The sequence below is a fragment of the Emydura macquarii genome, unplaced genomic scaffold, assembly GCF_026122565.2.
Source record: "Emydura macquarii macquarii isolate MOO-44397 ecotype Brisbane River unplaced genomic scaffold, CSIRO-AGI_Emac_v2 contig_1146, whole genome shotgun sequence".
NCBI classification, from domain to species: Eukaryota; Metazoa; Chordata; order Testudines; family Chelidae; genus Emydura; species Emydura macquarii.
Genome location: NW_027131283.1, coordinates 8,136,295 through 8,161,232, shown reverse-complemented (window position 1 = coordinate 8,161,232; position 24,938 = coordinate 8,136,295). Strand labels below are relative to the sequence as shown.

At 38.2% G+C, this 24,938-nt stretch overlaps 1 protein-coding gene across 2 annotated transcripts in view; it reads left to right on the top strand.

Annotated features, from left to right (window-relative positions):
• Nucleotides 1–24,938, top strand: part of CDK19 (cyclin dependent kinase 19) — a 173,150-nt gene that overhangs the window by 64,237 nt on the left and 83,975 nt on the right. For both annotated transcript variants that reach the window (XM_067546596.1, XM_067546595.1), the window contains one exon: nt 20,129–20,239. In XM_067546596.1, coding sequence (XP_067402697.1) covers nt 20,129–20,239 — 111 coding nt within the window. The remainder of the gene's footprint in view (nt 1–20,128; nt 20,240–24,938) is intronic.

Genomic DNA, 24,938 nt, shown 5'->3' with positions numbered 1-24,938 from the left:
TGGGTGGATGTTGGCTCTAAAGAAAGCTTTTTCTGCAGGTGTTCAAGGTATCCTTAGTAATAGGAAGAGCACTAACAGAAAGTGCTACAATATGAAGTGCAGGAGGTTTGCAATCTTGTGCAATCAATGGGGAATTTCCCCACTGCAATCAGATCCTGGGTGTGGTGAACTACCTATTACCCCTTGAGGTTGTCCTTCAGCTTCCTGAGGGTCCACTTAGCAGCCATCAGCATGTTTTGTCCACTTTGTCTACAGACAACTAAAAATAGGCTGGAAGACCTCCCATTTGAAAGCAAAGGTCTCTTCAGCTTAAAGACTGATGAGCTATTAGCGAAACAGTTCTATTGTTGGGATTGATCTCCTCTACTTGGAGGAGGCCTTTTTTGTCTCCACTGCCAGCCCCTGCTGTTCTATGTTTCATCCATCTAGGAGCGACAATCTGATCAACAACCTGCAGTCTTAATTTGAGACTCATAACTAACTTTTCTTCCTCTGTAATATTTTGAGTTCTCATTTAAAGTGAACACCTTCTACCTATGCCTGTATTGGAATGCTAAATTGTTTTACATTTTTCAGCCTCTATGTAGTGCTATGTGTAAAATACCTTATTTAAACAAACCTTCGCCATACCTGGCAGAGCATTAAATGATCTTATGATGTACACATCTGGTGTGTATAAGCAAGCTATGTAACCATTCCACATCTGGGGTGCAGAAGTACATGATATGGTGTCAGGAGTAAACCAAGAACAGGAACAGAAGGAACAAAGCAACAAAGGTTGCAGGATTTCATCAACATGATACTTGTCAGTGCCCCAGAGAACTTCAGGTTTGACAAATGTTCACAATGGACAGACTGGAAGCAGTATTTTGCAGAATTTCAAATTGCAAACTCCACAAGGAAACTGGGAGATACCTGTGTATCTTTGAATTTATGCTGTGAGGAAGCAAACAGAGCATATCTTTAAATCTTTTGACTTTACTAAAGACAATCACAAAGATGACTGTGAAATGTTTCTGGTTATGTTAGATGTGTACTTTATACTTCAGAGAAGTGGTTCCCAACCTTTTCTCTGCCACGGCACACCTCAAGCTTCAGAGACCTCTTCTCCCCACCCCCAGCCACTGGCTGCAGGAGGGGAGGGGAGGGGCAGAGGAGCCAACCCATTGTTCACACAGAAGGGGAGGAGGGAAGAGAGGGAGATTGAACTCTGATTGGTTGCTCCGCCCCTGGAGGAGTGCAGCAGTGAGGCAGACGGCCAATCAGAAGAAGGCTCCCCCCCTTGTTCTCACATGTACTTTTAAAAAAATTCCGTGGCACACCTATTTGGGTATGGCGGCACACCAGTGTGTCGTGGCACACTGATTGGGAAATGCTGCCTCAGAGAAATATGGTTTATGAAAGACCATGTTTTCACCAGAGAAGTCAAGAACCAGGGGAAAATGTTGAATGGTTTATTAGAACTCTGCATACATTTGCATTCCCCAAATCACAGTTTTCGGCCAAACATGACAATATCAGACAGGCTGGTTATTGGTTTAACAGATAAACTTTCAAAATAGCTATAATTGAAGAGAGATTTAACCCTAGACACAGCTATACAGAGAGCAAAGCAATCTGAGCTGGTGAAACAGCAAAACCTAGGGCAACTTGATAAACTTGAAGAACCTGAAACTAGCTTAGAAACTGTAAACAAACATTTGCGAATTAAGTCCTTTATCATGAAACCCCTGAGGCAAGGAGAGAGAAATTGTTAATTCACATTACAGCTACATCATTTAAAATAAAGTTTCAGAAGCAGGAAACAAAAAAAGCTAAGGTTCCTACAGCAACATTAACTTGGCCACATTGCACATACTACTGTGCGTAGTATTCTTTTATACTTGTTAAATATACCCAGTTAACATTAATTTCTGCATCTCCCTGGAGGAACCTTTAACTTCTGCAATTCCTGATCTTTTAACTTAAAGACCTTAGTATCATAGAAGATTAGGGATGGAAGGGCCCTCAAGAGGTCATCTAGTCCACCCCCCTGCTCAAAGCAGGACTAACCCCAATGACATTTATCCCAGCCAGGGGCTTTGTCAAGCCGGGCCATAAAGACCTTTAAGGATGGAGATTCTACCACTTCTGTAGGTAACCCTTTCCAGTGCTTCACCACCCTCCTAGTTAAAAACGTTTTTCCTAATATCCAATCTACAATATCCAACTGCAACTTTTGAGGCCATTGCTCCTTGTTCTGTCATCTACTACTATGGAGAACAGCCTCGCTCCAACCTCCCTGGAACTCCCTTTCAGGTAATTGAAGGCCGCTGACAAATCTCCTGTCACTCTTCTCTTCTGCAGACAAAATAAGCCCAGTTCTCTCAGCCTCTCATAAGTCGTGCTCCAGCCCCCTAATCATTTTATCACCTCCACTAAACTCTCTGCAATTTGTCCACATCTTTCCTTTAGTGGGGGGCCCAATACTGGACACAGTATTCCACATGTGGCCTCACCAGTGCCAAATAAATGGGAATAATCACTTCCCTCGATCTGCTGGCATTGCTCCTACTAATGCAGCCCAGTATGCCATTAGCCTTCTTGGTAACAAGGGCATACTGTTGATTCATATCCAGCTTCTTGCCCACTGTCATCCCCAGGTCCTTTTCTGCAGAACTGCTGCCTAGCCGATTGGCCCCAGTCTGTAGCAGTTCATGGAATTTCTTTGTCTTAAGTGCAGGACTCTGCACTTATCCTTGTTGAACCTCATGATAATTCTTTTGGCCTAATCCTCCCATTTATCTAGGTCACTCTGTATCCTAGCCCTACCCTTCAGCATATCTACCACTCCCCGAGCTTAATTGTATTATACATTTTTGCTTAAATAGAAAAGAGCAACAGCCAAAGCTACCCCCAGTTATTCTTTAAAGTTCACACCTGACTGATATTGGCAAGTCCCTCCTTTGTTTCTTTTAATATTTGACCAGAGAAACAGTTGTTTGGAAGTGTAGGTTAGCAGTGCAGCAACAAGCTGTCTATATTGTGATGCTTACTTTCTTGCCAGGGGAACAACTGCACTATGTCTATGCTGATGAAATTTTCCCTTAATATTGAAAACTAAATTCAGCTGAACTAGCCTTAAAACCAGATGGAACACGTGTAGATACCCAAAGTAAAGAAAACACAAGACTTAATTGGCTGGACCTGTTGTTTTATAAGTAGTTTAGATAAATCATCTGAAAGCAAGTTTGATATTTTGTGTGGTCATATCATGCTCCTGTAGCAGATATGCTCATACACACCAGATATGTTCATCATAAGACCCTTTAATACTCCACCAGGTATGGTTGAGATTTGTTTGAATAATGGTATTTTCTTCATAAAATAAGGTTCCCTGGAGGAACCTTTAACTTCTGCAGTTCCTGATCTTTTAACTTAAAGACCTTAGTATCATAGAAGATTAGGGATGGAAGGGACCTCAAGAGGTCATCTAGTCCACCCCCCTGCTCAAAGCAGGACTAACCCCAATGACATTCTTCATAGTGCCACCTGGTGACTAACCAGTAAAATACAGTTTAGCATCACATTACACCTCCCCTTTTAAGTTCTACATTGCTACCATTTACAAAGGTTTACACTATCACGCTGTCTTTGAAGTTCAGTATGGATCAGTCTGTTAAGTTTCTCTGAATCATTCTGGTTTTCTAATTACATAATCCAAATGCATAACAATTTGGTCACCTGGCAGTCCATTATTTGCAATGACTGGCTGTGGTTGGTTTGGAATCATTGAGTTCTTTTCTTGTTCTGCATCTACCATCTGTAAAGTTTGCTCTGTTGATTGATTGTTTCTACTGAGGAACAAACTCATGATGTTCACTATCTTGATCAAGTATGACCTGGGTGCTGAATTCTTTTTCTTTATGACAGCTGGAGTTATCCATCCCTTTTCTCTGTCCACTTTGTCATGAACACAGTCAACAGGTTCTAGACCTGGTAGTTCTCTGAGTGACCTTTATTATAAAAGTGTTTGTAAACTTTTAATCTTTTTGTCCGGTTTGGTTACTCTCTTCATGTTGGCCACTTGGAGATAGTGAGGTAGTTAAGCAAAGTCAGCATCGTACCTCCTGCTCACGGTTGACCTCACCTAGTTTACCACTCTAGTATAACTGAAGTGCATCGCTTCTATTAAATTTTAACATCAGGAAAGCTAATGTGCATTAGTTATCCTGTGATTAAAAACACATTTTTTTTGTCAGTGAAGATGTAGCTTTGATGAATCTGGCATCTGACCATTTTAGCAAATGTTACAAAGCCTTCATGTTTGATAAAGCTTTTTTTATCATAATGAGAGTGACATTCACAGTAACAACACCTCACTTCTCCTCACAAAGAGACCCTACCCCAAACAGAGCTTTTGATCTTCCAAAAAGTAAAGAGCCAGAGACTTTGGTATTTCCAATCTTATGTGGAAGGCAATTGTATATTCCAGCTATTGGCGGCAGTACAAACCCTAAGATAGTCAATGGATGACATTAATATAAGAAAGAGTTTAAGACAACTTGGGCTCTGTCAAAGCTAAGTTATCAGCATGTTGTCCTTTAGTTAGTGGGGCAAACGATGAAAGGCAAAGAAATGGTTCTGTGAGCATTGTCCCTTGAAATGTTCCTTACTTGTGTAAAGATTCTTTCTTACACTTAAGCTTCTCTGCTGATTCCATTACCTACTTTATCTTCTCTCAAACATTGCAAGTTTTTCAATACTATTTTTTCCTCAGTATACATTGGATCTACTGATAGGGGAATCTTGTTCCCCTCAAAATACAGTTCATTTGACAGAAAGCAGAGAAAGTCACTAGCAACTTGGTATACATTATGTAGGTACCAAAAAACCTACAAACTATTCCAGGCTGTACCAACCCAGAGTTTTGAGGCCAGGACCACATGATCAGTTGATACAAAAGACGTTATGGTGAAGGGGTGTATAAAAAAAAATCCTTTGACTAGATGCAAGAAATATTCACATTTAAATGTTTTTATAAGTGGGAAGCTGTACAGCATAGCTAAAGCGATGGAACCAATACACGGTGAGGTGCTGCTAAATATAATGAAATCCTTAAAGTGGTGGATTAGCTCTTCTCTCTCAAACCCTTCCCTTATTTATTTTTTAAAATAAGTAAATAATTGTTCTGTAATTCACCTGGGATACAGGCAAAAGTTATTAAAGCCTGGGATACATCTATTGGATTAGATTTATAAACGGGGCAATAAATTAATCTGTTATTAAATATATCACAATGTTCAGTCTAGTCATCAGGGTGGATAAAAAGATCTATTAAAAAATCTAATTTTTTTAATTGAAACTGGATATTTTAATTTAAATTAAATACAGGTTTATTTTTTAGAAATAATTTCACATTTAATTTTAAATAAGTTTGACAATCTATGTTAAGATAGAAATTTTCTATAATATATTAAAATGATTCAGATTAAATTAAAACAATAATGATAAGCAATACATGTTTGCTGTCAAATTTTTAAAGAAGTCGAACCACTGAACTGATGGAAGTCATTGGATAACTACCTGAAACCTGTTTGATTGTGTTGAACTGCTAAACAGCTTTTGACAATAGTAGCCTCTTGTGCAGAGGCAGAGGGAATATTTTCTCTATTTCAGTTTATTCAACTAATTCAGTTCAATTACTCGGTCATTCGAAGTTGAGAAACCAACTAGGAGTTGAAAATATGAGAGAGCTTGTTTTTCCTCTTCCAATATATAAATAAAAACCAGAAAAAAGAGGATGAGATCTACTTGTTCTAAAATCTTGAAGGACCATGGTGATCAGAAACAAGCAGTTCAGTTTACTAAACTACAGGTAATACTTAGTCTAATATATTAGTTTTCAATGCAAAACATGTTTTGATTAAAGTTTCTTATGTATCCAGTACATTTATGGTAACTTTATTTAACTTTTTTTTTCTTCAAAAAAACTGTTTTTAAAAAAACTTGTGCAATTAATTGAATTTGAATGCCCAGATAGGGCTTCACACAGATCACAAGTTAAATTTTTTTTTTAATCTGGTAAATAAGAAATTCATGAGTTGCTATTTTCTAGCATAATAAAAATGTAAAAAATTAAGAATGTGAATAAATGTAGTTAAGCTATATAATTGCTTTAATACATATTGATATAGTGTATCCTCCTGAAGAAGCTCCAAATTTAATGTAAAGGCTGTTTAGTTGAAAATCATGATGTTTTAATGATTGCCACCCAGTGAGAATCCATCTTTCTTTAGGATAATAACTAAAAAGTACAAATGGAAAACAAAATTAAAATTGATGATTGAAGATTTCCTGCTTGCTGATATATGGTTAAAATCTGTGATTTAAAATAGCTTTGAGTTAAATCAGTCCATCCTGTCAGTATTTAATTAAATTCAAACAGTTATATGGCCTTTTTACACACAAGTTACATCCACATATAATAAAATCTAGTCAGATTGTAATGTATAAAGAGATGGAATAAAGTATTCATTGCTCCCTATTGTGTTTGGACTTGAGGTGTATGAAAGCACATAGTAGCCAATAGTACTGGAGGTGTCCATCATGTTTGTTCTTAGAGTGTAAACAGTGTGCTATGTTGCAAGAGGGTTCTAGATAAGTGTCTGACTTACAAACTGTGATGACATCCTCAGGACATTAAAAATACTCATTCTTTGAATCATATCTGTGGTGAACTGACACCTTAATCATTCAGAACTGGCATGTGACCATGAGATAGTGCTGTTTGAATCTGGCAAAAGGTGCCCTACAACACACTGGGTAGTGGAAGGGAGAGTGAAGAAAGGGGCTGAAATTGCTTGGAAAGTCATTTCTTACACAAATGCTTTTCTTCCAGTATATCAAGGGAAATATCAGAAAGTTCTCTGTATGATAAGAGTCTAAATCTAAAGTTGCAATGGTACAGTACTAGTTTTAATTCAAGACCAGATTTTTTAAAATTGTTTGTATTTTAGACATTTGGGCAATATTTTCCCTTCTGGACATTGTATATTTAAATGTGACCTTTTCTTGGCAAAAGCAGACATCAAGATCTCTCAGATGAATCTGTGTCTCACATCTGAATTTGGTATAAGGAGTCTAAAGTCAAAGCGTGTTGGCAAGTTTAGTTGTTTGTGTGGGGGTTTCACATTTATTGCTCCATAGTAGATTGAAGGCCCGTTAATATTACTTGAGCCTTTCATGCCACGCCAGAACTTCAGCCTAACTCAGGTTCTCCCTCATCCTCTAGACAGTTAATTTAAAATTCACTGTTTCACTCCTTGATTCAGAAAATTTCAATCCATTTCCTTCTCATAGGACACACAATGAAATGAAAGGCTTTTTTGCAACAGAAAAAACAGATAAAGCAAAAACAAATGTTTTTATTTTTGTTTTAAAATGTGATGAGCTTAATTTCCACAGTCAGAGTTCATGATTTAAAAATGGTGGGTGGTATTGGGGTCTAGCAAAACAGAATGCATATTTACGAAACGATTTAGAAGCTGCACTGGGATATCCAATGAATTAGCCTTAACTGTTAATATTTGCACAGGTTTTTTTACATATAAAGCATATAGGGTATAATTCTTTTTTCTTTAGCCTCCTGCTTCTTTAGGAGCCTACGGCATCCACTAGTTTCTGCTATTTTTTCGGGCTTATGCTGCTCTGTTCAGGCTTCCGAGTGTCATGTGGATGAATTTAGTTTTTCTTTATTCTGTGTAATGTTTTTCTAGGTCACCCTCTTTTTCTCTTTCCTGGTGGTGTCCATATTATCACTTGCCATAGAAGTCAGGTTGGTGGCATCCGTAAAGCATTTCCTAAATATGTCCATAGTTGTCGCATTATCATATTTGATTATTTAGATTGGCTTCCTGTACCTAGAATTTCTGATGGTGCAAGAAACTTTTTTCCAATGGACTCCAAAGATCTTCTGCAGGCTTTTATTTTAGAATGAGTTGATCTTATTAATTTCTGTTACAGATTTCCATGATTCTGCTCGTAAAGGACAGACATGATGCTGGAGTTAAAAATGTGTGGGTTTTTTTGTCCGTGCCAGTCGTGCTACTTTTCCATAAATTTTCAAGTTTATAAAAGTTGTTTGCTGCTTTTGATATTTGTTGCTTGACATCATTGACCATCATTTTATATTTTGCTTCCCGTTCTTGATGAACAAACCAACATCTGTATCTGTGAAAAGATGTATTTTCTTCCATTAAGTGATGTGTTGAACTAAGCAGGACAGTGTCAGTAGGAAAAATTAGGTCATCCAATTGCGCTTTATCATTTGTCCATAAAATTTCTTAGTTGCCTTCTGCAGTTACTTTCCTCATGACATAGATAATGACCAGTACAAACTATAGTGGGGAACATAATGGATGTAGTACATCTTTGCCTTACTCCAGTTGCCACTATAAACCTCTGGCTCATGTTGTTGTCGTCATTTCTGATCCAAATGAACTACTAGAAATACATGAAGAGTTACTGCTAGAGCTTGATATTGATTTAAGAGATATCACAATGGAATAAGTTAAAAAAGCCATTGGTAAATTTTCAAAAATGATAATGCAGCTGGAGGGAGTAACATTATTGGAGAGAGTCTTTAAGCAAGTGTTGAAACAATGCTCCAGGCTTTCCTTATGTTTTTGGATAGAATATGGTACGAAGAAAAAAAAGAACCCAACCCAGTAGAAGAGAGGCCTTATAGTAAAATTGCCAAAGAAGGGTGAGCTTACCAATTGCAATAACTGAAAAGGAATCTCAGTGCTCTCAGTGCTTGGGAACATCATTTGTAATGTCATCCTGGAACATACCAAGAAACAAATAGACTTTCAACTTAAAGAGTAGCAAGCAGGCTTTAGACCATTGAGATAACATACAGACCATATTGTTATTCTCAGACATATACCACCAAGTGTGGAGTGGCAAGCAGCTCTTGTGATAAATTTAATAGCTTTCTGGAAGGCGTTTGACAGTATGTAGAGACAGTCTTTGGAAAATTATGGTATACTATGGAATACCAGCAAAAATAATTAGAATCATCAGGGATCTAAACAGGGTATAATTAAGTTATCTGAAATATATTAGAGATATACCATGATATAAATCGCTTTCTAGACTTCTTTAGTGCACATCAGCATCACTGTGAATATATTCATTTTTTTACTGTTTCCCTAGTAGGGTAGTGTATGCTGAACTCAGGTTCTGGGCACATTAAATAGCATGACCATCTGGAAGAAGTTTTTACAATCCTTCCTGTACTGGTTTTCCATTGAATTTAGAATGGAAATGTACTTGGAATACTCTTCAATACTACATAGTGAGTTACTGGAAACATTCTATAAAATTAAAGCTATCGCTATCTTCTTCTATTTAATTGCTGTGGCCAGTACCAAATTACAGTTTTGGTATATCTTCAGCAGATGTACACCAGTATCTCTTGGTTAAAACGATGGAATAAACTTTTATTTTTAATTGTTGTGAGTGAGAGGTAATGAGTCAGAAAGTATTTCTCATGAATGACAGGTAATTGATCTGTCCCTTCAGAATGGCTTATAATGAACTGTGAGGGGAAAATGTCCACTTCCTGCTTACTGTCTCCATTAATCTTACTTTAAACCATGGTGTTGGTGACAGCAACCTAACAAAAACAAAAAAAACAAAAAAAAATCTTATTTTTTGGGTAATTTATTTTGACAAGGATATTACTAAAATGATATTATCTACTCTTTAATGAGCCTCTTTGAGGCACAGATCATATAATATTGTACAATAATTGAATTATCATGAACATAAAAAGGTACGAGTATCTAATATACACCTGGTGTTCTATACCCTGCTCCAGCCAGCCTCAGCCTGTAATCTAATTAAAAAAATTATTTGGAGAATTTTGGTGTCTAATTTGAATGACTAGAGTGTGGATTTATCTCAGGGAATCAAATTTATAAATATTCATTATTGAATTTTGAGTATACTGCAGGCTGCAGTTAGATTCATTAGGGCAGACTCCGGTTCCCGTGCAGAGCCCTAATGAAGAAAGACATTTCTGCTTAGACAGAATGATGATTTGTATTACAGTATGTGTAATTTTTCTAGTCTCTGAACAATAGCTGTTGTTTCTATTTTAAAAGAATGTTGTGTGACATACTAATGTCTATCTGATTTTTTTTAAAGAATAGCAGTTATAATATCTGTGTTCAAAGGCTACTGTAGATGCTTGAGACACAGCTGCTAATTTAATCGTATACATTCATCCAGCTAGCAAGTTTAAATAAGGATCTTGCATTTAGTTTGTGCGCCTACAATTTAATTGTTTATAAATCTTACTAGTCAATTTCACTTGGCAGCCTCTCAAAATTCTTTTGAATGTTAATATCTTTAATTTGGCTTTCAGAGCTTGACAGTTTTAAAAAGTATGTGTACAGTGTGTACTTTTGTAGCATGTACAAACAAATTAGGTAATTTGGTGGTTGCTTCTTGGCTTCTGTGATTGACTACAAATTTACACAGAGGCTCATACAGTACCTGAAAATCACAACTACTTTTTTAAGGAGAATTCTTGATATTCCATTTAAATGCACTACTCCTTCAATTTTAGGATCAGATGTATCAGTTTTATACAATAAATTAAAAACATACATTATATACAACCAACATACCTTACATAAAACCAAAGCAGTAATTTTTCTGAGTTTTATGAAATCATTGTAAATGGTTAGGCTAATCATAGTCTAGTTCTTCCCAGTTATAGTCTTGAAGCTTTGGACAAGGATGCTTTTCATGCCTTCTTGTTTTAAATGCTATAATATACATGTAAAATATTTATAATAATAATTCAAATGTATAGAATATCAGTAGTTGTGCATCTCTCTCATTCCTAAAAAAAAATGATCATTGCTTCTGTAGTGTGAAAGAATCTCTTTCCTCTTAACTTCTTGGTACTCAATTGACTTTGCATATACTTCACTTATTGGTCAAATTGTGCTGATCTATGCCAACTGATATATAAGATTTCTGAAGTTTTAATAGCAATAACCTATTTGTTTTTAGAATTCCAGTATATGCACACGTTGGTTTCTCATTTTAAATATTGTACCCTTCAGTTAATGTAAATCATGTATTGTATATTATTTTCTATTTCTAATCTGTATCTTTAGATTTGATGCCAATTTGCCATTATACAGTGTATAGAATTTGTGTTTTAGTGACCTGATAAGCAGTGCTTTTTTCAGATGAATTCAAAACTGCTCAGCTGTATATCATGGGCCTAGAATGCTAACAACTCAAGGAGATTATAGATCCTAAAGGGGCTTAGGCCACATAGTAGAGTGCTCAAGATGGCCCACAAGACACTGTCTCTGTTAAGGTATAGTCTGCATTATAAAAAAAGATTTGAAAACTCCAGCAGTATTTCAGAAAGTCTTCCCCCACTTTGCCTTGAAAGTGTGCCTCAGTATTTGTCTAGTCAAACTCTCTGCTGAGATGGCTAATTAATGACTGTGATCACTACAGACCTAGCCTGGAAATGAAGCAGTGGTTTATAGATAAAATGCTTTGTAGCATACTATCAGTTTGTTTAACCATCTGGTTCCTCCTTTTCTGCTCTCTTTGAAATGTAATTACAAACTGGATTAGTAGTTGGGATTATTTTTAACGATTAAATAGCATGAAAAATACTTTTAACTGACATTTATACTTGACTTGATGAGGAACAAGCAAGCAGTAACTGCCAGAGACTTTGGGGACAGGATCAATCATGAGGGGTTCTGCTTCCAAGGGACCCAGTTTCCGCTCCTTTCATATGAGGAGAGAGACAGGAACTGGCATGGATTTAAGGAGCAGGAGTGGTCATGAAGGCTCCTGCCTCCAGGAACTCCATCTCCATCTTTTGAACACTGGTTAATGTTGACTGATTGATTAGGTGTCTTTTCTGTCATGCTCATCCCTAAATCTGTGGAGCGGGGCAGAGTGGTGGAAGGATGGAGTAATGCATTTAACAGTAGGAACAAGAGGTGGAAGGATCAGGCAGGGAAGACAGAGACCTAATAAAAAGTAAACAAAAGTTAATGGAACAAGGCATGTTTAAAATTATCTCAGATGTTTTGGTTTTTAAGTATGTTCCCTTCTTACAACCCTTGTCTGTTTTGTAGGTTTAGCGTATGGGCCCTTTGGGGCAGGTACTTTGGTATATGCATGTATAGCACCTAGCAAATGTTAGGCATGACTGTCACATGGATAACAAAAATATATAAAGGAGATAAACTGTAGACTGTGAAATGTATTCTGAAATGGGCTGGCTGGCTGGACAAAGCCAGTTCTATTGTTCTTCTAAAAGCTAATGATACAGATACATCATCCTTAATGCTTCAGTAAAAATAAATTTATTGCAAAAAGTTTCTTTTTAGTTCTCTCATACAACTAAAATGTAGGTGCACATGTATAGTGACTGCAAAGAGTACATTCTCTTCTGCAATACAGTACAAAATCTTGAACACCTGAAAGCCTTAAAAGTGGAGAGTAGGATAATCAGGAGCTTCAGCACTGCAGAGTTCCTTAGCTCCACAAGGCTGAAGGACAGTTCCTGTGGACCTGTGGAGGCACTGCTCTTCTGAAGACCTTCACAGGATGTAACAGACCTGTAGTTACATGGAGTTTTGTTGACCAGTGAAGAAACTTGAGATGGTATATGCTATAAGTATCTCATTTGGTAGTCAATGTACTAACAGTGGCTATGGCTTATGTGACCCGTCCATGCCTAGGGTAACCACCTGAAAATGCCAAGTCAGGGCAGACTGTAAAAGGAGAGCACATTGTCCCAACACTGGTGGGTGACACTGAAGTCAGACTTCCCAACCAGCCACAAATAGTGCTTCTTATTCCCCACAGTGGTTATCAAGAAGCCAAAATAAAAATACACACAGCCCCCTTTACTGCATTTCAGTCTCTGGCTCCCAATCAGCTATTAGGTTCAGTAAAGAGACCAGTTATTTAAAACTCTATGCTCTTTACCAAAAAGGTTTCTCCTGATCCCAAAGGGTCAGTCACAGTACCAGATCAATATAAGTTTGGATCTTACCCAAAATACCATGCTGCCAGCCAATCCTTTAGTAACTAAAACTAAAGGTTTATTATAAAAAAGAAAGAAACAAACTATAAGAGAAATGTTAAAGGATTAAAGCAGTCAGACAAATACAGTTGATTTGAAAGTCCATATATATCAGGTTTCTAATAGAATTCTGGAGTTTGCAGGCTTGTGCAGTCCCTCTGGTATACATCCAATAATTGGATGGATCTGTCCTTTTGGTTAACAGCTTCAGTTTAGTTGTAGATGAGTTGATCCAGAGGTAGGCTGAAGACCAAAGACCAAATGGATGTGGAACAGCTGCCTTTTATGTCCTTTGGCCTTTGCCATGCTGTGGAAATTTACAGGAATAAGATGGAGTCCAGGGTCACATGAGTGACTGGTGACTCATCAGATATATCCTTGGCTTCTCCCCCAGCCCATCATATCTGTGAGTTTCCTTAATGGACCATTAAGCAGGCGCTTGTGCTGCAGCCAGCCTGTCTGGGGTGTCGCCCAGACACAGCACAATTTGAAATACAGATATATCAACCATATCCGTAACTTCCATTACACATGAACATAAACGTTATCTTATTTAGCACATTATAGCCTTTCCAACAGTACCTGACACGGCATATCTCATATGAATTATTATGATTTTGACATACTGATGTTAAACAATGTAATAAATAAATAAATGTAATAAACCACACCCACACACCCCCCAAATCCAGCCAGCATGACACCCCCAATGCGAGATTGGTGTAGAAGGGAGTAATCAGAGCTCCTCAGAATACACCTCAAGGGCCACCCTAATCCAGCCACCGTCACAGCTTATATTTGCACAGTAGTTCTAAATGAGACAGAACAAGAGCATGAAGATGAAATGAACTAAAGCTGATGTTCTTTTAGTGTGTTCTGCATATTCCCATTCATGGGATATGAGCCCTATGGGTGCAGCTTAGATGGTGGAACTCCAACTAGCAGTGCCTGTTGGGGCACTCATGCACCCCTGCCCTGCACCATTCCTGGATGCACCAAGGGCGAGGCTATAAAAGGGGGTGGTGGTGGTGTTAATGGCGGTCTCTGTTCCTTCCTACTACAGCTGATGGTTCAGGAACCACTCCAGTCATTGGTCTTTCCAATTTCCGACACATATTACCTGTCAGGTCTGAGAGAGAGAATGTCTCCATCAAGATTAACTGGTGACAGTCAGAGAACAGGAGAGACCAAGGTGCTACCAGTGCCTTAGGCCCCTGCAATGGCAGGGAAGTGATCAGGTGAGATGTGCCGAGATGATCCCAGCAGACAAACTGCACCTGATGCTACAGAGGAAGGTGGCAAACCCCCCAGTGGCCCTGCCAGTCTGCACTTGGGGGGGATCCTTCCCAGCCCCAAATCTGGCAATCGGTGTGACCATGTGAGCAAGACGTAGAACCAAGATGCCTGGCTGGCCTGTACCACCTCAGAACATTGGTCCACCTATGGTGTCCTGTCTCCAAATGTCTCCAATCCCTTATGCTTCAGAGGAAGGTGGGGAAAAATAAAATCCACAATACAACTGGCCAGTTATGCATTGAATGGGAGTGCGGGCGGAATGCCTTCCTAGTCCCTACAGGTGACTAGTTGAATCCCTGAAGCATGAGATTTGATTATAGTCATTATGTTAATACAGAACTGCAAGTGTTATGGGCATGTTGAAGAGAAAGTAGACCATCTCATTCTCCATGTGGCCCATAAAAGAGAGGAAGGAACAGGGGGACTCAGACCCTTCTTATGGGAGCATGTTAAAATCAGAAATTCTCTCCCTCTTCCAATCAGGTTTTATAGAGGAAGTTCTGAACAACTTCATGGGAAAAACAACAAGAGTCCTGTAGCACTTTAAAGACAAACAAATTTAATTTCTGAAGGCATAAGCTTTCGTGGGCTGTAACCCACTTCGTCAGATGTAAAGAATAGAAATCACATAGGAGGTATCCCCATTGTTGTTACTTACCCTTGGATATGTATATTTATCTCGTATGTGATTTCTATTCCTTACATCTGACGAAGTGGGTTACAGCCCATGAAAGCTTATGCTTGCAGAAATTAAATTTGTTAGTCTTTAAAGTGCTACAGGACTCTTGTTTTTGCTGTGTACAGACTAACACGGCTACCCCTCTGGAACTTTTCTTCATGGGGAAAGGGTTTATCCAAGATACCTTCTATTTCCAAAGAAAGATGGATGTCTTTGATTCATATTGGGCCTTAGGAAACCGAGTTCATTCATAAGAAAGTTGCAGTTCCACATGCTTGCCTCTATCTTCTATAATTTCCTCCATTGTTTACGCAGTCAGAGCAACAGAACTGGCTTAAATATGTTTTCTATGGCAATAATAATCTGAAGTGATTTAAAATACAGCAGCATCCAATCAAACCCTACTTTAAATATAATTACCCCAGAGAATGTGTTCTTGTGAAGCTTCTTCACCAGTCAATAAAGAAAAATAATGCAATAGAGTAAATAAGGCAAAAAAAGGAAGACAGCACTTCAGACTATGCTTGTCTTTTTAAAGGGCCTGATCTTGCAGTTCTTCCACCTGGGTTAGGTGCTTAACTCTGAGAGAAGGTTCAAAGTTGTGAATCTCCAAGGGAGGGAGGTGCATCCCTCTAGCACAGACCTTGGTGCCTACCTCCCTTTGAGAAGCAGGACTTTGGCATTTCCTATTAGCTAACTCTAGATGGCTTCATGCTCAGCTTGCTGGCTTCCATGATTCCCTTTTTTAGGTGCTTAACTCTCCCTGTGCATTGTATAAGGAGCCTGGCACCTAAATTGGGGATGTAAATTCCCTTTGGTGGAAGGCATCTAAAAGTTAGTCATTGCAATGCTCAGCCTCGGTCCTCTTTGTGACTCCCACATTTTGTGTTAATATTTTGTGAAGAGGTTCTGGGATAGGAAATCTGGTTGGTTGTATGAGGATATTTATGGTTGACTATAATTATAGTATTTGTACAGATGTCTATTGGTTTTAACTTTAAAAAAACCCAACAAAACCCCTGTGTAACTCTTGCAAATTCGTATTGCTACTAAATAACTGAAATATGATTTAATGTGTAAGATATATGGTACCTGGAAATTACTGTTAAGTTTAGTAAAAAAACAGGCTGCAACTAGAATAGCTAAAAGTCCTTTTTCACCAAGGAGAGAATGAAAGCTGCTGGCACATTATTTCTCCAGATTTCTTGTACAATAAAAAATATATTTGAGATTGATTTTATGAGGAACTGTAATAGATTTAAGCAGTTTCATTATTCTAGAGGTTACAAGGACTCTTGTCTTCAGAGAGACCCATGTGGCCAAAATGCTGGTGTTTGTAATCTGTAAAATGAGAACATAAATTTATGATTAAATCTGTTTTTAAAATGTTTCCACAGTAACAATACCTTGAAGTCTTTTCTATAGAAAAAGGTTTTGTTTTTCTTAGATATTCCTGGAAGCTTATTTTGTTTGCTGATTCACTGCTTTGTAAATATTTTTGTAGTGGCACAAGTGTTCATGGTGATTTGCAGACAACTAGAAATGATCAATCCCCTTCTCAAATGAGTTTACACAGTTCCTTTGAGTAAACTGATAGCTCACCCACAGTGGTACTTTGAAAGCACTGGTTCCCAGCCTTTTTGAGAGATTGAATTTATTTATCAGAATTAAACCGTAGCTGTACAGCCTATGCCCTCAGCCTACCATTCAGTTGTGGATCCTCAAACAGACAATTGAATTATGGGTCCTCTTAACCATTATTCAGACCCTGACTGTTATAGCCTCCTGACTAAAGGCTTCCCTGTCCATCACAAAACATGGATTTGGAACAAGTAGAGTAGAAGGTGGATAGTGTCAGTGTGCTTACAGATGCCCAGCCTGTCGTCGTCTTCAGCTATCCATCGATACAAGGATGATGTCTGCACAAAGGGTTCATTGGTGAATTTTTAGGTGACTAAAGAGCCCAATTTGTGCCTGCAGATTTTCCCACAGAGGTGGCCGGTGTAATCTTGGAGCAGACATAGTTGTTGACTAGAATGTTGTGTCCTTTTTTTCCTCCTTTGACACTTCTCTGTCTCATGAGCACGTCTGTTCTCAGAATGGGCTGTAGCTCGGTGTATGGTATGGCATGATTGTGTTCTGTTCCGCGCCAAGTCCTCCCAGTTTGTTGGATTGATACCACCCTTTTTAAGATGTACTTTCAGTATGTCTTTGAAGCGCTTCCACTGTCCTCTGCAAGCCCTTCTTCTCTGACTTAACTGAGAGAAGAAGACTTGCTTCAGAAGGCAAGTGTCACACATCACAGTGGCCAGGCCAACGGAGTTGGTGTTTCATGTCCTGCACTTCTACACTGCTGATGTTGGCTGCAGAGAGAATGCTGTAGGTTTTATCATTTAGTTGTAGATGGACATTTGACCATAAGTTGCAAAAGCCTGATGAAGCAATATGAGTATAGTGAATATTCCTTTTTCTTATTATGCATTATTAAATATTTATGTTATGGTAGCACTCAAAGGCCCAGCACAAACATAGGTAAGACAGTACTTGTCCTTAAGGGCTTACAATCTGCAGAACTTTTCCTACTTGTATACTGTTATTAACTTCCCCATTCCTGCCATTCTTTGCACTCCCTTTACTTCTAATTTAAAGGAAATCGCAAACCATGTAACTAACAAAGCTGTGCCAATTCTTCACCAGATTCATTTACTTACATTTACAACACTGTCCCCTACCCTGTTTTGTATATTTTAGCTTGTAAACATTCAGTGACAGGGCTTGAATCTTATCTATGTTTGTGCAGCACCCAACACCATGGAACTCAAAATTTCAATTGCAACCTTTGCGTTCTATCATTATAGGCTGGGCTGGTAGCATGGGTTATTTTTCAGGTTGCCCAACACTTCCCATTATAAGACCCTGTTTTCAGTTGCTTATAACTTTACCATCCTTTAACAGTTAGGGTGAAATTTTCCTGCTGGGTCTATGCCTCAGATTGATTTTTTTGGGGGGAGAAATTTCCATCAGGAGAGTTCAGTCTTTTCTGAGAAGAAGACTAGAGAAAAGTATGTTGTTTTGCCTGCGTTAAAAATTCTGGCAATGTTTTCTTTGAAAACTTCAAGCATACTCATGCTTTGGAGCAGGAACTTGAAATTTAACATGGATTGGCTTTATTCTCAGAATTGTGACTTTTGCTATCCCTGTGAAGATCTGCCCAAATTTTTGGCCAAGTTATGTGTCTTGGGAAAATCCCAGTTTGCATGTGTTCAGTAGAGACTTGCTAGAGCTTTATAGTGGAAAACCTCAAGAGATTCCATCCTCATTGAACATGCTTCAGCCAAGGCCTACAGGGTTCTGAACAGGACTTTCCATGTGATCGCTGCTGTGAGCTAGACTGGGCCAGGCACCAAAACTGATTGCAGGGAGACCCTCTCTTCTGTGCAATTGCTAATGCCCCAGCTGGGCCTAAGCAGTGTGAAGGAGGAAGCTGCCAGATTTAAATACAGAGGAAACGAGACAGATCCAGGGGTGGGGAGAAGCAGATTGGGACAAGGAGCCTCGGTGTGGGAGAGGGAAACTGGGACTGGGAGTTGGGGTGGGAGGGAGAGTGGGACTAGCTGGAGACGGACTGGGAGCCAGTGGGGTAGAGGGGAAGGTGGTGAGGGGAAGGCACATGGGATCTGATGAAGAGCCAGGGTGCAAAGATGGGGAGAATTGAGACTTACTGGACAAGAAGCCAGTTGGTGGGCGGGACTGATTGGACAAGAATCCTATTACACGAGACTGAGACTCTACTGAGCTAGTGGGGGGGAAAGTAGGAAGACAACTGGACACAGGATCTGGAGGACACAGACGGATTGGACAAGGAGCCAGGAGTAGGGGAATGGGACTGGCTGGGCAAGGAGACTGGGGGATGGAGGGATAGAGTTGGTCATGAGTGGTGGTATCTGGGATTCTCTGAACAAGGAAATGCAGACTGGGAGTGGAGAGAAGAAGTAAAACTGGGATAGTGAGTCCAGAGAGGGAAACTAGGGCTGTCTGAACTGGGATGAGAAGCTTGAGGAGTGGAGACAGGGGCAAGAAGCCAGTAGTGGGAAAGTGTCAGGATGGGACAGTCTGGAGTGGATGGGGCAGAAAGGGTAAAGCTTGTGGGGAACATATAGAAAAGTCTGTGCCCATGAGAGCGAACTCCTGTCCAGAGCCTGGAATGGAACCCAAGATTCATGAATTTCACCATTCCTCTGCTGTCTGCAAATATCTGTGAAATGCAGTGGCAAAGTGTGTGTCTCAGGCCCCTCTAGTGCTGTTCCACATAGAATTAAGGTTGCTTGTGTATCTGGCATTTCTTAACTTTTAAGTGCTTGACTTTGGAACCTTAATGTTCTTTTAACATAGAGGGCTATGAGGGGAGGGTATACACTAGTAGAAATGTTTACTACTAATAACAATGTGTAAGTGGTGAAAAACTCCTGTCTTAAACACAGCAGGATATACGTCCTTGAGGCTCAATTGTGCCATTTAAGCAAAGTCACACTATCCCAGAGGGAATACCATGAGGCACTATGCAGTATGCCTTCTGGAGCTGCTTGACATATATGGGTTATGTATTCACTGATGCACTCCTTTATGAGGCTGGCCTGGCTGTGTGTGTTTCTCCCAACAGAAGTAGAAATGTAGTAGCCCCTACACTCTAATTCAGTTTGATCCTTCAGCAGGCCATAGAAGGGGGTAGGAAGGCTCTTGATGCTCTATTTACAGCACACCACTCTACATCTATGTCCTGCCCAAGCACAATTTGAAGTTAATAGCAATAATGTGTTGAATTGCTTTGGGTATACTGTCTATGGAACCAAAGTTACTTTGTTGCAAGTATCCTGTGTGATTATAACCTGCCTTAGTTATCTGTCTCCAATTCTGGTAACACAATTAATTGTCTTTCTCATTTGGTACCTTGAATTGCAAACTGTTATCATGTAAATGGTGTTTTTGTAGCTGCAGAAATACGAACTTTTTTGCATCTTTTCTTACAGCTTTTACGAGAATTGAAGCACCCCAATGTGATTGCATTACAGAAGGTTTTCCTTTCTCACAGTGACAGAAAGGTTTGGCTGCTGTTTGATTATGCCGAGCATGATTTGTGGGTAAGTGCAGATTTTTCTGGAGTTTTGAAATATTTATATAATGCTCATGTTTGACACTGAAATGAGTTTGTGTGTAATATATATTGTCCTATAATTAAGGTTGTAACTGAGGATCTACTATAAAGTCCAATTTTGGCCTTTCCTCCAAAATCAATGTAAAATGTCACTTCATCTTAAAAAGTGGGAGATTAGATTTGAAGGCAAAATTGAATATTCTCCCAGATTTTAAGGGAATAGGTTAAGAGCTTCCTGAATTGTCACCCTAAAATAAAGTGTGAAGAAGCTTTCTTTTCACTTTCTTTTGGCTACTTTGTTACAAAAATTAAATGAGAGAAAGAGAGAGTAGTTCACTGACTCCCCTCATCAATATCTAGTGTGGAAAACCAAAATCCAAGTATTTTATGCTCCAATTTCAAAGTTTATTAACATCTGAATTTGTAATGTTGCTATAAGTGGAGCCTATTCCATTGAGTTTAGGATAGGAGGATAGGACATGAAATGATTTCTGGAGACTTAAAAAGGAAAGCTTCTATTGCTAACCTATTTCCTTGTAGTGATAGCATGTCAGTAGGAAAAAGAGAATTTTTCCATCAAAAGTCTCATATTTGGTTTGATCTGTTATAGACAGAGGTTTGCTACAACATTGTTTGGGATTTGGGTACAGATTCTCAAGCTCGATGTCCCCATCCATAAGATATGGGTTGCTTAGGTCTGGGGGCTTGGTTCAGGCCCAAAATAAAACAGAAACGTCCTAAGAATAATCTGTGGTGAATTAGTTTTTTTGCAAATGTTCTTGTCACTTCTATCCTTGCCAGTGTCAGTCCCAATGTTATTACTACGGCATCACTAATATGGAAGTTAGCATTGCTAATGATATGTTTAATGTCAATGGCAGATTGTTGATTGCTTGTAATTACAAATATGTTAGATGATGAGAGCTACTTATACAAGACACAATCTGAAGTTTACTGCTGAGGAAAGTAAACACAGACCGTGCACAAAGTAAGAGAGAACTTATATCTGAGTGAATCAAGTAATGAGATTTCATCCTTCAGCATATAATCTAGTTGCTTCAGCTTGCTCTGACAGGGTGACACTTCTGTCACTCTTTTGTAGGTTTTTTATCAGCCAAACTGCACAAAGAATGTGTGTACTCTTCATAACTGATAATTAAGTGTTGTATTCCCGTTCGATATAGTATAATTTTACATGCATAGAATTTAAATAATTCTGTCCATCCGTTGAATTTACTTGCTTTTTAGGGCAACCGCAAGAACCATTTTAGTTCTGCAATGACTGGCAAGTTAAAGAACCCTTTTCATTAACATTTGCTATTCTAGTCTTTTTGGGGCATGTGGTATTCATATTATGTGAAGAACACCACATGACTAATAGTTTTAGATGAAGAATCACTGTGTTTTAATGTTCTCATCACTCCTGATGGCTCTGGCTGTTGTTTAGTTAATTGTTATATATTATTTGAGATGTAATGTTTATTACCCTAGTTGTTTTTGGCCTTTCACTTTCCCATCACTCCTCACCGCTTTCCATGCAACATGTGCTGCTCAAATAATTTTCTTTTCCCATGCACCTGATCATGTCTCTCCACTTAATCTTTACAAGGACTCTCCCTCTTCCTCAGCATAAAATTAGTCACATTCAAGGCACTCCATAACTTGGTTCTTCCCTAAACTTTTGGTCTCCTATACAAGCCTCTCATTCCTTCCACTTCTCCCAAACACCACTCCTAAATTCCCCTTTTGTCTCTTTTGCTCACTCCCAACTTTGTGTCTTTTTCCATGCTGCCTCCTACACAGGAACAGCCTCCCAGTTAACGTACGTAAAGAGCCTTCACTCTCCTGCTTCAAAAGCTCCTTAAAATCACTTGTTTTGTGATGCATTTCAGTAGTAATGTCCACTTGTCATTCTGTGTTGTGGTGTTTTCCATATCCTGTGCTGCACAACTTGTACCCTTAAACCTTTTGGGGAAGACAACTTAGTTGTTTTGCACAGGTTTTTTACCGTACAGCACTGTATACTCTCACAGCACTACCTAAACAAAATAAGTGTATTCAATGTTTGTATCTGTCTGAAAAGATTTTTTTGTTGTTGTTGAAGTTGTGGGGTAATAGATGTGCATTCACTAACGAGAGAGAGATACACAGACTATCAACATTTTCAAACTTGGGTGCCTAAAGTTAGTTTCCCAAATCTGTATTTAAGCACCTAAATTAGTGTGACCTGATCATCAAAGTTGCTAAGCATCTGCAACTCTTAATGGCTTCAGTGGGAACTGTAAATACGCATCACTTATAAAAATCAGGCTGCTTTAATTAAAGTGATTATCTTTAGGCTCCTATGCTAGAAAATTTTGGCTGAAGATGAATAATGAAATATACTAGATATTATCTTCTGCGTATTTTGTAATACAGTAAAAATTCAAGCTATTTTAATGAACAAAAATGATGGGTAGAAGCACAGTTATTAAAGGAGAGTCTTTGGATCCAGATGATGATTACATTTTATTAAAATTCTTTTGTGATGGGCAAGAACAAACACTACTTATTTTTGTTCAGTGTCTTTCATATAGAAGTATCACAAACCACCTCACATTTGACAATAAATATAATAAACTATAAAGTTTACTTGTAATTTATGTTGTTAGCATCTGTGTTTGGCATAAGAAAGGGTGAAGAGGGCTACAATAACTTAAAAACATTTAACTAAGTCTTTATCAATATTTGTATTATCCCTCCCTGCAAACATATTAATTACCCACTTGTTAACTAATCTAATCGTACTGCATCCCCAAAACATCTCCCAATTTATACCAGGCAGGCAAAGCAAAATAATTCATATGATTTGAAGGAAGAATGCTTGTTTAAAGATGAATGTAGCAATTCATCCAACCAATACAGTAATAACACTTGGTTTTATACTTTAATTCCAAAACCCTCAGTGTAATCTACAAATGGCTTCCATATGTTTTAAAATAAATTCTGTCCTGTATTTTTTCAGTCTCTCTTTCAAATGATGCAATCTGAGGTAAGGTTAGCCATCCCTTATTCCTCTCTTAGGGGTACATTGTCTTTCCAGTGTCTAATGGCTATTCTTTTTGATCACTTTTAATCTAATTTGCATCCAGATTGTCTTTCTTGATTAAATGATCTTCAGAGCAGAAGTATTATTAGTTTTACATATCACTAAGCTAGTCATAAAGACCATGTGCAAAATGATGACCATGTTTCCAATTGCCTATTTCCAATCCATTTGTATGACTGTACAGTCCCATAATATGTGTTTCATGGATGTGACATACCCAAGAAAAAGTGTAAGTCCCTAGACCATTATACCTATTTTCTGCAATGCAGCCCATATAAAAAAATTTTAAAAGGAAATTTTAAATGTCTGTCTTGCTGTTTTATAATTAAGGTGCTTTGTTGACATGTTCAGTTTTCATATAATTTTCCCTATTTTGTCATAGCTTAAGGCTTTGTGCGTCATAAGCATTTTATTACATCACTTTTCAAATTTTAAGAAACAAATGTGTAACGGCCCCTAAATTTAACTTTTCTTTGTAAGATTTTTTTTAAAAGGCCACAGATGAACTCTGGCTAGAGAATGAGGTTTTTATTGGCAAAAATTATGTATTTATACACTTCCGGCAGTTCCGAGATGTATAAGATTCTTTTTTCCCAGCTGGACCAATAAACCTTTGCCATCCCTTTTCTAATACTGGAAGTATTCCCTTTACATGCTCTTTGATTGAAATATGCAACAGATTTCTCCATCATGTGTATTCTATTCTACATCTTCCCTATTTGTTTAACTAGAATCTTGCTCTGAAGGAAAATTAATATCCATTTTGCTGTCCTCAATTGGTGGGATATCTTTCCCTTCTGTAGCAGTGGCACAGAGTTCATCTCAGGATCCTCAATGAGTTTATCTGAATAATTTCAAAGCTGTTTGCTGTATCCTGAGATCCACTGTTTGAGCTCCATATTGTAGTTTTGCACTCAAATTAGAAACTTTTAACTTTGTAGTCGACCCAAAGACATAATTTCCTTTATTGTACTTAAATGTGTTGAGCATGCTTTACAGCTCTAAACACTCAGTTGGTACTTAAGAAATAATATTTGAACATAAATTATAAAGGAAGTATCTGACAGAGAATTAAATTGAGTGTTGTACATTTTTCACTAACTAGATCAATCAAACTTAGATTCAGGGAATTTTTAGGGTCGGCGAAACTTTCCTTGCTATTTTGTATTATTGGATTCTAGTTACCCCTATCAATAGGTAGGTTTAATGGTAAATACCCCAGGAATAGTTCTGAAATGGATCCAATGAAATGCTTTTATCAATACATGCTCCATGAAAAAGGACTAAGCTTTTACTAACTGCTTTAGTGTGTGGAGCTTTGACACGGTAACCTCTATGTTTTCTTGCTGCTTCTGTAGTTTTGATTGTATACCAATAAATTTTTTTTTTTTTTAAATTATAGTAATTAGCAACATTGCCTTTTGAAAAGCACTTGGAAGTACATGAGAGAGTTCTTGTCCAAGGAGCAATACACAGTACTGGGAGCCAGCAACTCTTGAATTTTAATCCAAGTTCTTTCTCAAACTTCTTCTGTGACATGACTGAAAGGGAAAAACTTCAGGGGAGGTTCCTGTCTAATATGTAAAAGGATCCTTTA